The sequence below is a fragment of the Pelophylax lessonae genome, assembly GCF_965119305.1.
Source record: "Pelophylax lessonae genome assembly, chromosome: 4".
Taxonomy (NCBI): Eukaryota; Metazoa; Chordata; class Amphibia; order Anura; family Ranidae; genus Pelophylax; species Pelophylax lessonae.
The window spans coordinates 143,664,674-143,682,720 of record NC_138771.1 but is presented as its reverse complement, the minus strand read 5'-3'; the positions used below and the strand labels follow the sequence as shown (position 1 = coordinate 143,682,720).

The following is an 18,047-nucleotide window of genomic DNA, read 5'->3' as shown; positions in this document are numbered from 1 at the left end:
ATTATTATTGTTGAATTGCTTAGTATTAGCGCACTTTTGTAATTTTCAGTTACATTTTTTTACCCATCTACCTTTATCACAGTGCTGCTTTTACACATTCATATTGGTTCGCACACCTATTTTCTTTATTATATTCTCCCTACTATCCTTTAAAATTACCTATCACATAGTAAAAAGTTTATGCGCTTGTTGGGTTAAGAGGGGAGGAAATCAATCTAGGGTCTGATACAAGGTCTATAAACTAGAATGTTTTTTTTTTTTTTATGAACAAAGTTATGATTGGAGGCTTAAACTCATACAAATATGGACTCTGTAACCATTAGATCTATGTGTGTCAAACTCTGTACCTTTTTTTATTTTTATGCTCATGTTGAATGCTGTCTTTTGTTTCTTTGTCAATAAAAAAAAGAGTTTAAAAAAACAAAAAAAAAAAAACCCACAAGCACACTAGAGTTTATTCTTGTGGCAGACAGACAATTACAAAGCAGTAATAGACATTAGGAGTTCAAAAAAGCTTTCTTACCTTCCTGAACATCATTGTGGCAGAACACTACAGGAGACGGTGTGGATTCCAAAAGGAGCCTATACAGATAGATTGGTGTAAACCATTATTAAAACGAGAAGTTAACAAAATAGTGAAATACCAGTATGTGTAAATAACCAACTTTTGCTGTGAGTACCAACAGCAACAATTAACCACTTAAGGACCAGGCCTATTTCTGACACTTGTTTACAAGTTAAAAATTAGTATTTTGCTAGATAGACCCCCAAACACACACACATACATATATGTACTTTTTTAAGTGGAGACCATAGAGAATAAAATGGAGATCGTTGCAATACTTTATGTCACACTGTATTTGTGCAGCGGTCTTAAAAATGCAATTTTTTGGAAAAAAAATAAAATTTTGAATTAAAAAAGAAAAAAAAAAAACAGTAAAGTTAGCCCATTATTTTTCTATAATGTGAAAGATAATGCTACGCCGAGTAAATTGATAACTAACATGTCATACTTAAAAATTGCACATGCTCGTGGAATGGCGACAAACTTTGGTGCTTAAAAATCTCCATAGGTGACGCTTTAAAAATTTCTACAGGTTATCGCTACAGAGGAGGTCTAGTGCTAGAATTATTTATCTCGCTCCAACGATTTCAGGTATACCTCACATGTGTGGTTTTAACACCGTTTACACATGTGGGTGCAACTTGCGTATGCGTTTGCTTCTGCGCGCGAGCTCAGACAGGGTGCTTTAAATTTTCTATTTTTGCTCTTATTTATTTTACGTTTTATTTATAAATGTCCCTTTAAAAAAAAATATTTTGATCACTTTATTTACTATTACAAGGAATGTAAACATCCCCTTGTAATAGAAATAAGCAGGACAGGTCCTCTTTAATGTGAGATCTGGGGCCTGAAAGACCTCAGATCTCAAATTTACACTTAAAAGAAGCAATATATGGAAAAAAAAAAAAAAAAAAGATTAAAAACAAATAAATAAAAAAAAATTGCCCTTTAAGGCCATGGGGCAGAAAAACTGAATTTTTGTAAAAATCTTACCGTAAAATTCCTTTCTCTGAGTCCTCTGACAGTCACCGCCCACTCATACAGTCTTCTCCAATGGGTATTGACCTCTTATCCATATCCATAGGAGCAAGCTAGGCATAAGACTTGTTAAAAACAAAGTAATTTACATAGACACACCTATGGGGGCTGTCCCACTGGTCCAATACCCCCCTGCTATCAGCCATCCCAACTCAGTTTGGTAGCAAGCAGTTAAAGTCCAAAGAACCCCAAATAGAGGGGCGGGGGCGGCGACTGTCAGAGGACTCAGAGAAAGGAATTTTTACGGTACGATTTTACAAAATTTCAGTTTTCTCTCACGTCCTCTGACAGTCGCCACCAACTTATACAGTCTTCACCAATGGGATGTCCCAAAGCAGTGTAGACATGAGGGGTGGGAAACACAACCGTCAGAAAGGCAACGCAGCACCCACCGCAGAGAAAGGAACCTTACGTGAGCAGAAAGGTATCCTCTGGGCAACAGAAAAGGGGGAAAACAACCCCAACAGCCAGGGCCCTGCAAAACTAGGGTTCCCTGAAGGCACTGCCGCACACAGAACTTTGCGGCCAAAGGAGGCATCTGCCGATGCCAGAACATCAAGTTTGTAGAACTTTGAAAAGGTGTGCACAGACGACCAAGTCACAGCCTTGCACACCTGGACCACGGAAGCCTGATGCCGGAAGGCCCAGGACGCACTAACCGCTCTGGTAGAGTGCGCCTTGACAGGGAAGGGCGGCACCCGTTCTTTAATCGGATAGGCCTGCACAATCGTCTGTCTGATCCATTTTGAAATGGTCGCCGCAGACGCAGCCATACCCTTCCGAGGTCCCTCAGGAAGGACAAAAAGAGAATCCGACTTCCGACAGGATTCAGTGGACGACAGGTAAACCCTGATTGCCCGGACAACATCCAAGGAATGCAAGGCAAACTCCTTAGGATATTTAGGATTCGAACAAAGCGAAGGCAAAACAATGTCCTCATTAAGGTGAAAATCGGAAACCACCTTTGGAAGGAAGGACTGGTTGGGTCGCAAGACCACCTTATCCCTATGAACCACCAGGTAAGGGGAGCGGCAAGACAAGGCTGCCAACTCCGACACACTGCGTGCAGAAGTGATCGCTACCAGTAAAGCAACCCTTTGACAGCAGAGGCAAAGAAATCTCCCGGATGTTTTCAAAGGGAGAATGTTGCAAAACGGACAGAACCAAGTCCCAAGGAGGTAGGGGCGCCCTCCGAGGAGGGGCCAAGTGACGCACGCCTTGAACAAAGGTGCAAATCAAAGAGTTAGACGCCAATGGGCGCTGGAAAAGGACGGCCAGTGAAGACAACTGGCCCTTAATCGTGGACAACGCCAGCCGCTGATCCACACCAGTTTGTAGGAAGGCCCGTGCCACCGAGTAGGAACGAGGAGGGAAGCCTCTGGATTCACACCAGGCAAAATAAGCCTTCCAGGTACGGTAATAGATCTTACCAGACAAGGCTTTCCTAGCCTTGAGCAAGGTAGGAATGACCTCAGAAGAGAGACCCCTGTCTCTCAGGACCTGGCTTTCAACAGCCATGCCGTTAAAGCCAGCGACTGTAAAGCAGGATGGAAGATCGGTCCCTGAGACAGTAGATTGTCTTGTAACGGTAGCCGCCACGGAGGCTCGACGGCCAGTTGAATGATGTCCGCATACCAGGACCGGCGTGGCCAGTCCGGGGCCACCATAATCACCAACTGCGGTTCCGAGATCAACCTGCGCAGGAACCTGGACAACAACTGAATCGGAGGAAAGGCATACATCAGACGATACCGGTGCCAAGGCACCACCAGCGCATCCGAGGCGTCTGCCAGAGGATCGCGCGTTCTTGCCACGAACCTTCCCACCTTGTTGTTTAGCCGAGACATGAACAGATCCACATCCGGGGATCCCCATTTCGCACACAGCATTTGAAAAACCTCCGGGTGCAGGGACCATTCCCCCTGGTCCAGGGTCTGGCAGCTCAGATAATCGGCTTGCCAGTTCTCCAGTCCCGGAATGTGAACTGCCGAAATCGCCAGGACGTGAGTCTCGGCCCAAGACAGAATGCTGGACACTTCCTGAGCCGCCCGGGCACTCCTGGTGCCCCCTTGGTGATTGATGTAAGCCACCGCAGTGGCATTGTCCGTCTGCAGGGCGGCCCTGAAGACGATCCGACCAATGGAGCATGCACAGCCTGATCGCTCTCAATTCCAAGATGTTTATCAGTAGGGACGATTCCTCCACTGACCAAGTGCCCTGGGCAGACAGGTTGCCCAGGACGCCACCCCAGCCCGACAGGCTGGCATCCGTGGTAATCACCATCCACAGCAACTGCTGGAAGGATTTACCCTCCACTACGGCCGGGGACTGGAGCCACCACAGATCCACTCTGGTTTGGTGACTCAGAGAGACCCTCAGTCCAAGGACTGAGGGAGCCTGTCCCACCTGGCCAGCATCTCTGCTTGGAGAGACCGCGTGTGAAACTGTGCAAATGGTATCGCCTCGAAGGCTGACACCATCAATCCCAGGGACCGCATATAGGTCCTAAGCGACGAGGACTCGTTGTCCCTGAGGGACCTGACCTCGCTCTGCAGGGTCCGGAGCTTGTCCTCCGGCAGAAACACCTTCGCTTGGTCCAAGACCATTCCCAAATATGGGAGACGCACCGAAGGAGACAAAGTCGACTTCTGAACGTTGATGGTCCATCCGAACTCCTGGAGCGTCTGAGCCGTAGTGGACAGATCACGCAGCAGGCTCTGACTGGCACTCGATCTTAACAGGAGATCGTCCAAATAACCCAAGACCGCAATGCCCTGTGCCCATAATAGGCCCAGAACAGGAGCCAGCACTTTGGTAAACACCCTTGGAGCCGAAGCGAGACCGAAAGGTAACACAAACTGATAGTGTTCCTCCGCGATAGCGAATCGGAGGTACCTCTGATGACCCTCGAATATGGGGATGTGTAAATACGCATCCTTTAGGTTGATAGAAGCCAGGAAATCTCCCGGACTCAGGGAGGCCACTACCGAGCGGAGTGATTCCATGCGGAATTTTTGAACGCGCACGAAGCAGTTCAAAGCTTTTAAGTCTAGAATCGGACGTACCTTGCCCTCCTTTCTGGGCCCAGTTAACAGATTCTAATAAAACCCCTGAAGTCTGTCCCGATGAGGCACCGGGACGATCACCCCCTGGGCGAGTAGACCCTGAACCGCCCGATGAAGATCTTGCAGCCGATCTGGGGTCAAATGAAGATTTGAGGGAAAGAATCTATCCTCTGGTCGCGAAAGGAGTTCGATCTTGCAACCTGATTGAATGATTTCCTGAACCCACTTGTCCGGAATCCGGAGCAGCCAAGGTTGGAGGAAACCGCGCAGACGTCCCCCCCACCCCAGAAACGGGTGAGGGCGCCACTTCAGGCAGTGGCGGGCTGTGCCACTGCACCAGCCTGGGCGGCTTTTGGCTTGCCCGCCCAGGACTTTCTCTGGCCACCCTGGCCCTTGAAAGGTTTCCCCTTGTCCTGCGCCTTGAAGGCACGAAAGGACCCCTGATTTGGTTTAAAGGAGGGGCCCCGCTTACCGCGGAAAGACTTACCCCTAGGATTCTGGGGCAACAGAGTACTCTTGCCCCCAGTGACACCTTTAACCAATTCATCCAGGGATTCTCCAAAAAGACGAGACCCAGCATAAGGGATGTCAGACACCGTCTTCCTGGAAGTCTGGTCAGCCGACCAGCTTTTTAACCATATCAAGCGGTGATTAAGTACTGCGACACTAGATAAGCGCCCAGCTAATGGGGCCTCATTCAAGGCCACATCGCACAACTACATGACCCCTTGATAAATCTGGTCCACCATCCCCAAGCTAGTAGGGGGGGCAGAATCAGCCACGAGGGTGCGTCTGAGCACCTTGGTCCAATCCGCCACGGCTTGAGCCACCGTGACAGAGGCGAAAAATGGATTTTTGTAAAATCTTACCGTAAAATCCTTTTCTCTTAAGCTCACTGACAGACACAGTCCTCTTGATTAATATCAAATCGGATTATACTGCCCTCTACAGGAGTAGGACACTAGGCAGAAGGAAAACGTTCTGGCCACACCTTAGGGGCAGTCCCAGAGGGTATATCCTCTCTCTCCCTGCTACAGGATGTCAGTTCTTCAGTGGGCGGAACAGTTTGTTCCGACTCCCTCCGCGATATTCACTCCGGGGGTGGAAAATTGGCAGGCAGATTATCTCAGCCGTCAGATTCTGGATCAAGGGGAATGGTCTCTTCATCCAGAGGTATTTCACCAGTTGTGCCTTCATTGGGGCACCCCGGATGTGGGTCTGTTGGCATCTCGGCTCAACAGGAAGGTGCGGAGGTTTGCAGCTCGCGCCCCCGATCCACTAGCGGACGCAGCAGAAGCGCTGGTCACCCCGTGGGGGCAGTATCAGCTACGGTATGCCTTCCATCCTCTCAAGTTACTGCCGAAACTTCTTAGCAGGATGGAGGTGGAGGGAATTCCAGTCATCCTGGGAACTCCGGACTGACCTCGTCGAGCCTGGTACGCCGACTTGGTGAGGCTGGTCGCGGACGCTCCTTGGAGACTTCCTCTCAAGGAGAATCTGCTGTCTCACGGACCGATCTTCCATCTTGCTTTACAATCGCTGGCTTTAAGGGCCTGGCCATTGAGACCCAGGTGCTGAAGGACAAGGGATTGTCAGCTTCAGTTATTCCTACTCTAATTAAAGCAAGGAAGGCGACTTCCAGCAAGGTCTATTATCGCACATGGAAGGCTTATATTGCGTGGTGTGAATCTCTTAGATTTCCTCCACGTACCTATTTGGTGACCCCAATCTTGGCCTTTTTGCAACAAATGAGGGGTGGGATAACCGAAATCAAAATATAAATCCAGAAGGCCCAACCGGTGCCGACTAGAAGTCTTAAAGGCTCATCAAACCAAAGGATGAGACTCAACTGAAAACCCAACAGAAAAAAACCCTCGAGGTAGACCAACGGTCTCCTCAAATTGCGGCCTGCAAAACCTTGCGGCCAAAAGAGGCATCAGACAATGCCATCACATCAACTTTATAAAATTTTGTAAAGGTATGAACCGACGACCAGGTAGCCGCCTTGCAAACCTGGACCACTGACGCCTGATGGCGGAAGGCCCAAGAAGCACTAAGCGCCCGAGTGGAGTGCGCCTTAACAGGGAACGGCGGATTCCGACCCTTAATAGTATAGGCCTGTACCACCGTCTGTCTGATCCATCTGGAGATAGTCGCGGCAGATGCAGGCAACCCCTTTTTGGGGCCATCCGTGATCACAAAAAGTGAATCCGTTTTACGAAACGAGTCCGTAGTTTTCAGGTATACCCCGATTGCCCGAACCACATCCAAGGAATGTAACGCAAACTCCCGAGGATGACTGGGCTTAGGACACAGGGAAGGTAATACAATATCTTCATTCAGATGAAACTCTGAAACCACTTTAGGAAGGAAGGATGGATTCGGACGAAGAACCACCTTATCCCTATGAACCACCAGATATGGGGAACGACAAGATAATGCGGCCAGTTCTGACACCCTGCGTGCAGAAGTGATAGCCACCAAGAAGGCCACCTTCTGGGATAACGTAAGCAAGGGAATCTCCCTAATATCTTCAAAGGGAGGTTTCTGCAGAACCGACAACACTAAATTAAGATCCCAGGGCGGTAAGGGTGCGCGCACTGGCGGAGCCAGGTGTCACACCCCCTGGATGAAATTCCGCACCAAGGAATTAGTAGCCAAAGGTTTCTGAAAGAAGATTGCTAACGCTGAAACCTGACCCTTGATAGTGCTCAAGGACAGTTTCTGCTCAACCCCCTGTTGCAAAAAGGCCAAGATTGGGGTCACCAAATAGGTACGTGGAGGAAATCTAAGAGATTCACACCACGCAATATAAGCCTTCCATGTGCGATAATAGACCTTGCTGGAAGTCGCCTTCCTTGCTTTAATTAGAGTAGGAATAACTGAAGCTGACAATCCCTTGTCCTTCAGCACCTGGGTCTCAATGGCCAGGCCCTTAAAGCCAGCGATTGTAAAGCAAGATGGAAGATCGGTCCGTGAGACAGCAGATTCTCCTTGAGAGGAAGTCTCCAAGGAGCGTCCGCGACCAGCCTCACCAAGTCGGCGTACCAGGCTCGACGAGGTCAGTCCGGAGTTCCCAGGATGACTGGAATTCCCTCCACCTCCATCCTGCTAAGAAGTTTCGGCAGTAACTTGAGAGGATGGAAGGCATACCGTAGCTGATACTGCCCCCACGGGGTGACCAGCGCTTCTGCTGCGTCCGCTAGTGGATCGGGGGCGCGAGCTGCAAACCTCCGCACCTTCCTGTTGAGCCGAGATGCCAACAGACCCACATCCGGGGTGCCCCAATGAAGGCACAACTGGTGAAATACCTCTGGATGAAGAGACCATTCCCCTTGATCCAGAATCTGACGGCTGAGATAATCTGCCTGCCAATTTTCCACCCCCGGAGTGAATATCGCGGAGGGAGTCGGAACAAACTGTTCCGCCCACTGAAGAACTGACATCCTGTAGCAGGGAGAGAGAGGATATACCCTCTGGGACTGCCCCTAAGGTGTGGCCAGAACGTTTTCCTTCTGCCTAGTGTCCTACTCCTGTAGAGGGCAGTATAACCCGATTTGATATTAATCAAGAGGACTGCGTCTGTCAATGAGCGACAGAGAAAATAGGTTTTAGCATGGAACCCGCCACCTTGTAGGAAAGTCGGGCAAGAGATTCCCCATCCTCCTATCCGTATGATCTTTAAACACCGGAGAATCCTCGGTGGGTACCAGAGTGGCCCTGTTCAATCTGGCCACAGTGTGATCCACTTTGGGAGCCACAGACCAGCGCGAATCCGTAGGAGACGCAAAGGGGTAGAGGAGTTGAAACTTCTTAGGCACCACAAAAGTGCGCTTCAAGTTGCGCCATTGTTCATTCACAGTTTCATGGAACCCAGCGGGGCAAGGAAATACCTGCGCCACCTTACGGGATCTGTGGGTACCAAAAGAGGACCGGTTTCCCGGATGATTGGGCTCATCCTCTAAATCAGCGGTCACTAAATGGCGGCCCGCGGTCCATTGGCGGCCCGCGCGATGCTTCCGCCCGGACCGCCACCTGTATTCTGCCCCCTCCTCACTGCGGCTCCCGGCTCACTTGCAGCCGGTGTCCTGTCAGGCCGCGAGCCGGGAGTAGGGGCGTGACGTCACGCGCGCGCCCTGCCCCCTGCTCCTGACTGATAGACATTGCGGTGTCCTGTCGGGCCGCGAGTAGGGGCGTGACGTCACTCGCGCGTCCCGCCCCCTGCTCCTGACTGCGGCTTCCTCTAAGCAGGGCAGCGAGCTAGGGTGTGACACTATGTGCACGCCCCGCCCCCCTGTTCGCGGCTTTTGGACAGCTCCTGGCTCCAGGTATGTGGAGCACATTTTTAGAGGGGAATATCTGCATTTAAAAAAAAACCTCTCAAGCTTTAACAAGTGTGCAGACAAGTGGCATATTTTGTTGTGCTCATTAGAGTGCCCCATAAAAGAAACAAAATATGCCCATCAGAGTACTCCCTTGACATAAAATGTGCCCCATATTTTATGCTAAGGGACAAGCTGATGGGCATATTTTATGTTAAGGGGCACGTTAATGGGCATATTTTATGTTAAGGGGCACGCTAATGGGCATATTTTATGTTGAGCGCAACGCTGATTTACACGTTTTGTTTTGCCCATCAGAATGCCCCCTAACATAAAATGTGCCCATCAGAGTGTACCTTATTTTATGTTAATGGTCACGCTGATGGGAATATTTTATGTTAAGGGGCACTCTGATGTGCATATTTATGCTGTGGTACACACTGATGGGCATATTTTATGTTAAGGGGCACTCTGATGGACATATTTATGCTATGGGGAACTCTAATGGGCATATTTTATGTTAAGAGCAACGCTGATTTACACGTTTTCTTTTGCCCATCAGCGATCCCACCATCATAAAATATGCCCATCAGGGTGCCCCCTAACATAAAATGTGCCCATCAGCATGACCCTTAACATAAAATATGCCCATCAGCGTGCCCCTTATTTTATGTTAAGGGTCATGCTGATGGGCAAATGTTATGCTAAGGGGCACGCTGATGGGCACATTTTGTTCTGCCCATCAGAGTGCCCCTAACATAAAATGTGCCCATCAGCGTGACCCTTAACATAAAATATGCCCATCAGCGTGCCCCTTATTTTATGTTAAGGGTCACGCTGATGGGCAAATGTTATGCTAAGGGGCACGCTGATGGGCATATTTTATGTTAAGGGTCACGCTGGTGGGCACATTTTGTTCTGCCCATCAGAGTGCCCCTAACATAAAATGTGCCCATCAGCTTGCCCCTTATTTTATGTTAATGGTCACGCTGATGGGAATATTTTATGTTAAGGGGCACTCTGATGTGCATATTTATGCTGTGGTACACACTGATGGGCATATTTTATGTTAAGGGGCACTCTGATGGACATATTTATGCTATGGGGAACTCTAATGGGCATATTTTATGTTAAGAGCAACGCTGATTTACACGTTTTCTTTTGCCCATCAGCGATCCCACCATCATAAAATATGCCCATCAGGGTGCCCCCTAACATAAAATGTGCCCATCAGCATGACCCTTAACATAAAATATGCCCATCAGAGTGCCCCTTATTTTATGTTAAGGGTCACGCTGATGGGCAAATGTTATGCTAAGGGGCACGCTGATGGGCATATTTTATGTTAAGGGTCACGCTGGTGGGCACATTTTGTTCTGCCCATCAGAGTGCCCCTAACATAAAATGTGCCCATCAGCGTGACCCTTAACATAAAATATGCCCATCAGCGTGCCCCTTATTTTATGTTAAGGGTCACGCTGATGGGCAAATGTTATGCTAAGGGGCACGCTGATGGGCATATTTTATGTTAAGGGTCACGCTGGTGGGCACATTTTGTTCTGCCCATCAGAGTGCCCCTAACATAAAATGTGCCCATCAGCTTGCCCCTTATTTTATGTTAAGGGTCATGCTGATGGGCATATTTTATGTTAAGGGGCATGCTGATGGGCATATTTATGCTGTAGTACACACTGATGGGCATATTTTATGTTAAGGGGCATGCTGATGTGCATATTTATGCTGTGGTACACTCTGATGGACATATTTATGCTATGGGGCACACTGATGGGCATTTTTTATGTTAAGGGGCACTCTAATAGGCATATTTTATGTTAAGAGCAACGCTGATTTACACGTTTTGTTTTGCCCATCAGCGTGCCCCCTAACAAAATGTGCCCATCAGAGTGCCCCCTAACATAAAATGTGCCCATCAGCGTGCCCCCTAACATAAAATGTGCCCATCAGAGTGCCCCCTAACATAAAATGTGCCCATCAGCGTGCCCCTTATTTTATGTTAAGGGTCACGCTGATGGGCAAATTTTATGCTAAGGGTCACGCTCTCGGACACATTTTATGTTAAGGGGCACTCAAATGGGCATATTTTATGTTAAGAACAACGCTGATGAACACGTTTTGTTTTGCCCATCTTTCTGAGTCATAGCACAGACTTCAGATCCGGACCTCGGCCCAAAGAAAGTTTTAGCGACCGGACCTCCTTGAATTTTAATTCATTACCCCTGCTCTAAATGTAGTGTTTCCTTAATGGCAATGATCAGTGCATCCATAGCTGCGCGGTCCTTGGCCATCCCGGGGGGGAATCATCCACCCCCCCATCCCCTGCCTCCCCCTCAGACTGAGAAGAGTGAGACCCTATCTACGGCAACCATGTCAGATTCAGAATCAGAAGAAAGAGAGCCTAGGCCTTTTTCTAGCATCCCATTCAGTCATCAAAAGATCCACTTTGGACGCTAAAGTCGCAAGTGCGGCAGTCAAAGCAGGCAGAGCAGAAGATTCAGAGGAACCTGAATCATCCATCAAAGCTGGGGGAAATTTCAGACTAAGGAAACATGGTTGCCCATAGAAAGCAATGGGAGGCTCCGGGAAAACGTCCGCCAACGTGCTCAGGAGAACACATTGCCACACACAAGATGGCGCCGTAAGGCGACAAAATACACTACATACATCGCTGCAGAAGCGCCCACAGTGAAGCCAGCATGCTGCCCACACCTAAAATGGCGGACCGGCGGTTTTTAACCCCGCAGCGGTCGCCGCACGTGTCTGCACCTCCACATACACCATTAAGTGTCACCTAGGAGAGGGACCCCCACAACCCACATAGCAAACTAGCTGAGTTAAAGTCCCCGCAGGAACCGGGAGAAAGGGAACCCAAAAAACGCACAGACATTAGGGGATACCACAGACACACAGGACTGCCAGCCCCAGACAGAGGCCCCACACAGAATGTACTTACCGTACCCGATGGCGTGGGTGCCTCACATCGACGGGAAACCTCCCACCCCAGATGGCGGAGGGTGCCGTCAGCCAAAAACGCAGGACGCTAGCAACGCACGGAAACCGTGGGAGAGATGTCCAGGCGAGGAGGCCACCTCGCGGGCTTTCATCCCTGAGGAAAGGGATGGGTCGTTTGCGAGGCCAGGGCATACGCATAGCCTGCTAAACGCTCGATGGCGGGCTGGGATTCGGATTCCATAAGGCCCTCTGTCCTGTGATACCAGGACGACCAGTGCGACTCCCAGCTCTGCGACGCCGTCATCATCTTGAAGAAGTGACTAACTAAACGCTGATAAATAAACAGCTAGTAATGCAAAGAAAAAAACACATTTGCAGAAATAAAATCATAAGAAATAGAAGAAGGCTGAGACTGTAGCCCCAGCTCAGGGAGAGCCTAGCTTGCTCCTAACTAGGCAGAAGACAAACTGAGTTGGGATGGCTGATAGCAGGGGGGTATTGGACCAGTGGGTCAGCCCCCATAGGTGTGTATGTAAATTACTTTGTTTTTAACAAGTCTTATGCCTAGCTTGCTCCTATGGATAAGAGGTAATACCCATTGGTGAAGACTGTATGAGTGGGCGGCGACTGTCAGAGGACGTAAGAGAAATAGAATTTTTGTAAGAACTGTAAACTTCTTTTCTCCGAGTCCTCTGACAGTCGGTGCCCGTTCAGTTAGCCTTCACTAGTGGGTAATGACACCCTCTGCAGGAGCAAGTTAGGCAGTTTTTAATGTTAATAAAAAAAAAACTTTCTACACTTAGACACACCCCCAGGGGGCCGTCCCTTAGCGATTATCCTGATCCAGTTACCACTGTCCATCAGTTTGTAGCAAGCAGTACCAGAAGGCAACAACCCCTAAGGTCCAAGAACCAGAGGGGCAGGGGCGGAGACTGTCAGAGAACAGTAAGTTCTTACAAAAATTCTATTTTCTCTTACGTCCTCTGACAGTCGCCGCCCATCCATTTAGCCTTCACTATTGGGATGTCCCAAAGCAGTGCAGGTGTGAGGGGTGGGAATACGCAACCTACCGAAAAGGTAACGTACCAACCAGGCCAGAAAAAACAACTGAGCCAACAGGGCAACAAAGCTCAAACAGGAGCTAACTCAGAACAACAAAAAACACCCCAGGAAGAGACAGAAAATAAAACACGTCTCTTCAAACAACTGCCGCACTCAAAACCTTGCGGCCAAAGGAAGCATCCGAGGATGCCATCACATCAAGTTTGTAGAATCTCGTGAAAGTGTGCACAGACGACCAGGTCGCCGCTTTGCAAACCTAAGCCACAGAAGCCTGATGGCGAAAAGCCCAAGAGGCACTGACAGCTCTAGTAGAATGCGTCTTTACAGGGAAAGGAGGAACCTGACCCTTGATTGAATATTCCTGAACAATCGTCTGTCTGATCCACTTAGAAATGGTTGCCGCGGAAGGCAGCATAAAACTGATGGACAGTGGTAACTGGATCAGGAAAATGGCTAAGGGACAGCCCTCTGGGGGTGTGCCTAAGTGTAGAAAGTTTTTTATAAACATTTAAAACTGCATAGCTTGCTCCTGCAGAGGCCGCCATTACCCGCTAGTGAAGGTTAACTGAACGGGAGGCGACTGTCAGAGGACGTAAGAGAAATGACGTTTGACATTACTCAGGTCCTCCAAGCGCATAGAGTCAAGTGGGGACAGTCTTCCCCTCGCTCTACTTTCTGCCCACCAGCACAGGGGATCGGATCGTTTTCCCTGTTACTGACGGCTCCAGGAAGCAGCGGGCACCTCTCCTGATGCCCATAAAAAAGTGATCCCATTGAGAATCCTCTGTTGGGACCACTTTTATGGTAAAGTGGTCCGTTCATCGTATAAAAAAAAAAAAAAAAAAATACTGGGGTTATGGCAGCTATCTGCTGCCATAACCTTGCTATTGAACATCAAAGTAGCGACATGAATACACAACGGGCGGTGCGGAAGTGGTTAATACTGTACTGTAATCAACCATACCATGCCATTAAAACACTATATAGAATAAATAAACACGCATTGAAAAAAATAAAAGAAGATCAAATGACCAAAATGCAAATTACACCACTTTCTCTAACATAACCCAAATTACGCCAACAAACTACATAAAAATCTTGATCATAAACCAGCATTCAACTACATAGGCAGTTTTCCCAGCAACCTAAAGTAGAACTATATGCAAAACTTTTTTTACTCTACTTTGGATAGCGCAAGGGAGGGTTATAACCCTGGTTGGTTTACTTTTGCCATCTGTGCCCCATTGGGGAATTTTCCCTTCACTTCCTGTCCCATAGCCAAACCCTGCAATTTAGGAGAATCCTATGGGGTCCCCCAGGCCACAGGAACCAGTGTCCGTAATGAAGTATTTCCCCTTTACTTTTCTGGGGATAACCCAAATTTGGGATTTTCTTTTACTTTCACTTTATCCCTTTCCACTCCATCCAAAACTAATGAAAATGTGTTGCCTTTAGTTCTACTTTAATCTGCTGGGTTTAGTCAGAAATACTAGGAAGGCAAGCTAGATCTAGACACAATACTACTTACTGCATTTATAATTATAAATCAGGTGTCATTGTTCATTTTGTGATCCTATAAATATAAAACCTGTACCTCTTCCTTTTAAATATACATGAAAAGTATGCATACCGCTTCCTTTGGAGGCGGTAGTAAACTGCTGGGAAAAAAAAAAAAAAAAAAAAAGAACCCTGCAAGACAATAGCATAATGTGCTAGTATGCACAGCATACTAGCACATTATGAAATACTTCCCTTAGAACGAAGCCCCCGTAGCGGCATCCGGGAAGGGGGGGGGCTGACCTGTTCCCTCAGCATTTCTCCCGGATTCGTGGGATCCGGCGCTGTGAGTGGCCAGAGCCGCGATGACATCACTCTGGCAAGGAGCTCTGAAGTTCCGGCATGATACGCTGGACATTCAGAGCGCACGTGCTGCTGATGTCAGCGGCTGCATGCAGGGTGAATATCTCCTAAACCGTGTAGGTTTAGGAGATATTCATTTTACTTACAGGTAAGCCTTGTTATAGGCTTACCAGTGGGAAAAAAAAAAAAAAAAATCACCAAGCAGGGTATACAACCGCTTTAAATATACTATACCTGTTGTCTAAGGAGCCAGGAAACACACTTTACCAAATTAATAAAATAAAGGCCAATATACAAATTAAAATGCCCCCCACAACTTTTATCTTCAAGCAGACCTTGCATTCTTAAATACAATCTATAAACAAGTTCCATAGAGTTGCTAGTGCCACAATCTGGTTTCAGACAAATCTAATAAGTCTCTGTGGAGGAGCGTATAATAAAGCTACCATTTTTAATTAGCTCATACTGCATAAAGATAACCTCTTTATTCCTCCATCCCACACAGTCTTTGAAGTCTTGTGAGACTTCACACACAATCTCAGTGCAGCTGTGACTGAGGAGGAGAGAGATTGCTGATATTACAAGGCCAGCATACTGAAACTCAGCATGGTTTAACAGATCAGCATTGAGCTTTGTCAAGGGGCACACAGCGGTATGTAGCAAGTAAAGCCAGTAATATTTCACACATATTGTGTACTCTGCGCAGCTAATAAATCAATGCAGATTGGACACATTTAATTTTTTCATACAGTGTCCCTTCCAAATTTTACAAATATGACTGAAACATGAACTAAAACTGTGCAGTGATTTATTTGAAGAAAGGAAAGATCCATTATTATTTGAAAAAAGTAAAGATCCATTCAATTCAAGTGTGGTATGTTGCAATCTTACTTCAGTCTCTGCATTTCTTCCTCTAAATTGAAGCTCTTCAGCTTGTTGAACTTCTCCACAAGAGGAACTCGCGTAAAGGAGAGAGAAGAAATCTGGGACATGTACCTAAAAGAGCACAAAACAGAAGAGATTCATTGGATGTACCTAAAAGAGGACAAAACAGAAGAGATTCATTGGATCTACGCTTAACAGTAGAAGTTATCTGGTAGGGCAAACATGAGCCGACTTTTGCGCTGTGCCACTGACAGATTTTAATGTGTTTAGGCTGCGTCATCGAAAAAATACGGCCTTTAATGAGGCTATTTGCATATAGCGTTTTACTAGCAAATTTGACTTCAATACTGTAAACCCTAAATTCATCAATAGACTAGGTTACAATTTTTGTTCCATGTCATACAAGTTTCATTTAAAAAAAAAGAACAAAAAAAAAAAACAAAAACCCAACTAAAAGTTCCCTTCGTGCAGGCCTATTCCAAATCAGAGACTCACAAGATAGTGAAGAAAGGATAAAGGCTTCAATCTGTCAAGGAAACAAGCGATCAATGACCATTCCTACATTTTTATCCTCCTTGGCTCACTTTAACACTAGGTTCACACCTATGCATATTTTCAGTCCGTTTTGCAGTTTGCAGAAACGTACTACAGTTCATTTAACATAGTATTCTATGGTACATGTTCACATTAATGCGTTTTTCAGCCGATGCGTTATTGGAAAGGGTCAGGGGCTTCTTTTTTTCCTGCAGCAGACTGCGTTTTGCGTTGAGGCTTCAATGGACCAGCACCAAAAACGCAAGTGTTGCTTTTTTTTTTATACGTTTACTCCCCCCCCCCCCCCCCAAAAACAAACTGTATATAGCTGGTTGTTAAGGAGTTGACAATGGATCTACATGGACGGGAACAGACGGACGGACAGGGAAACTACCTTTTTAAAAAAAAATTGTAACCCCTTCACAGCTATACACAGTTTGCTAAGGAAAAAAATAAAAAGAAAAATGCATGAAAAACGCATTTTTTTAAAAACGCAAAAAGCACCGCAAAATGTGCCTGAAAACTTCATAGATGTGAACCTAGATTAAAAACTCCACTTAATGATGTTATCATATAATGCAATTTAGTAATGCACCCTTTTCTTCAATTACAGACTTATAAATAAAAATATAATTTCAGGGGCAGGATGTTCTTGTATAATGTCCCTGGAATTTATTTAATGACGATAGATTGCTACCCGATTGATCACATCTAGTACGTTTTCTCTGCACTACCACCTATTCAATGGATGAAGAGTCTATACTCTGGGATTACAGCGCATTTTCCTACTGAATACATGTGCACTACCATACACTGCATTCCACGTTTGGTCCCTAAACTCCTAGAATTAACAGAGTAGAAAAACTATCAGTTCTACAGTTGAGTCACAGGCACAATTTCCTATTGTCCACTAGATACAGGATGTGGCCAAGGGAGAAGGTCATGAGTGCTGCAGAGAAGATAGTGGGGTCAATTATTCACTAAGGTAAAAAACGGCAAATAAATCAGTAAAAGCGGTAAATCAGTTGTGAAAGTCCAACTCACTAAGAACCCCCCCAAACCATACCAGGCCACATGCCCTTAACTTGGGGAAGTGGGTTTCCGCCTCCTCCCCATCCCAAAGCACCTTGTCCAGGCCTCATCCCCACAACCGTGGCCGGTGGGGGGATTGTGCAGGCGGGGTAGCTTATCCGAATCTTGAAGCCCCTTTCACAAGGGGGGCCCCCCAGATCCCACTCCGCTATGTGAATGAGTACCCCTAACAATTCACCAAAAAAGTGTCAAAGGGGAAGAAAAATCCAGTTTTTGACAAATCCTTTATATAAAAAAAAAAACAAAAAAAACAAACCGTGTCCCCAGATGTAAATCCACCATCAAACATGATGCCCACCAACTGCCGAAACCCGAAAAAAAAAATTAAAATAAATAGCTCCGCTCCCAAGGACGGCTGGCTGTCGAATGTCTCTTTAGCCATTGGTTATTATATAAGTAAGGGCGGGGCCACCAGGTGACGTCATATACAAGAACTATCAAACGGCAAAGGAGGCGTTCTGCGGGCAGCCGTCCTCCGGAGCAGAGCTTTTTTTGGGGGGTTTTGGCTGTGCGTGGGCGTCGTAATTGGCAATGGATTTACATTGTGGGACACTTTTTTTTTTTATAAAATATTTGTCCAAAACTGTGTGTATTTTGTACTTTTTTTTTTTCCTTCACATAGGGGGGCCCTTGTGAGAGGGGGCTTCCAGATTC

At 47.0% G+C, this 18,047-nt stretch overlaps 1 protein-coding gene across 1 annotated transcript in view; it reads right to left on the bottom strand.

The window, feature by feature from the left end:
- Positions 1-18,047, bottom strand: part of CHKB (choline kinase beta) — a gene marked incomplete at its 5' end in the record, with an annotated part of 89,852 nt that overhangs the window by 36,196 nt on the left and 35,609 nt on the right. Inside the window, 2 exons of the mRNA XM_082255409.1 lie at positions 524-582; positions 15,774-15,878. Of these exons, the coding sequence (XP_082111535.1) occupies positions 524-582; positions 15,774-15,878 (164 nt within the window). The remainder of the gene's footprint in view (positions 1-523; positions 583-15,773; positions 15,879-18,047) is intronic.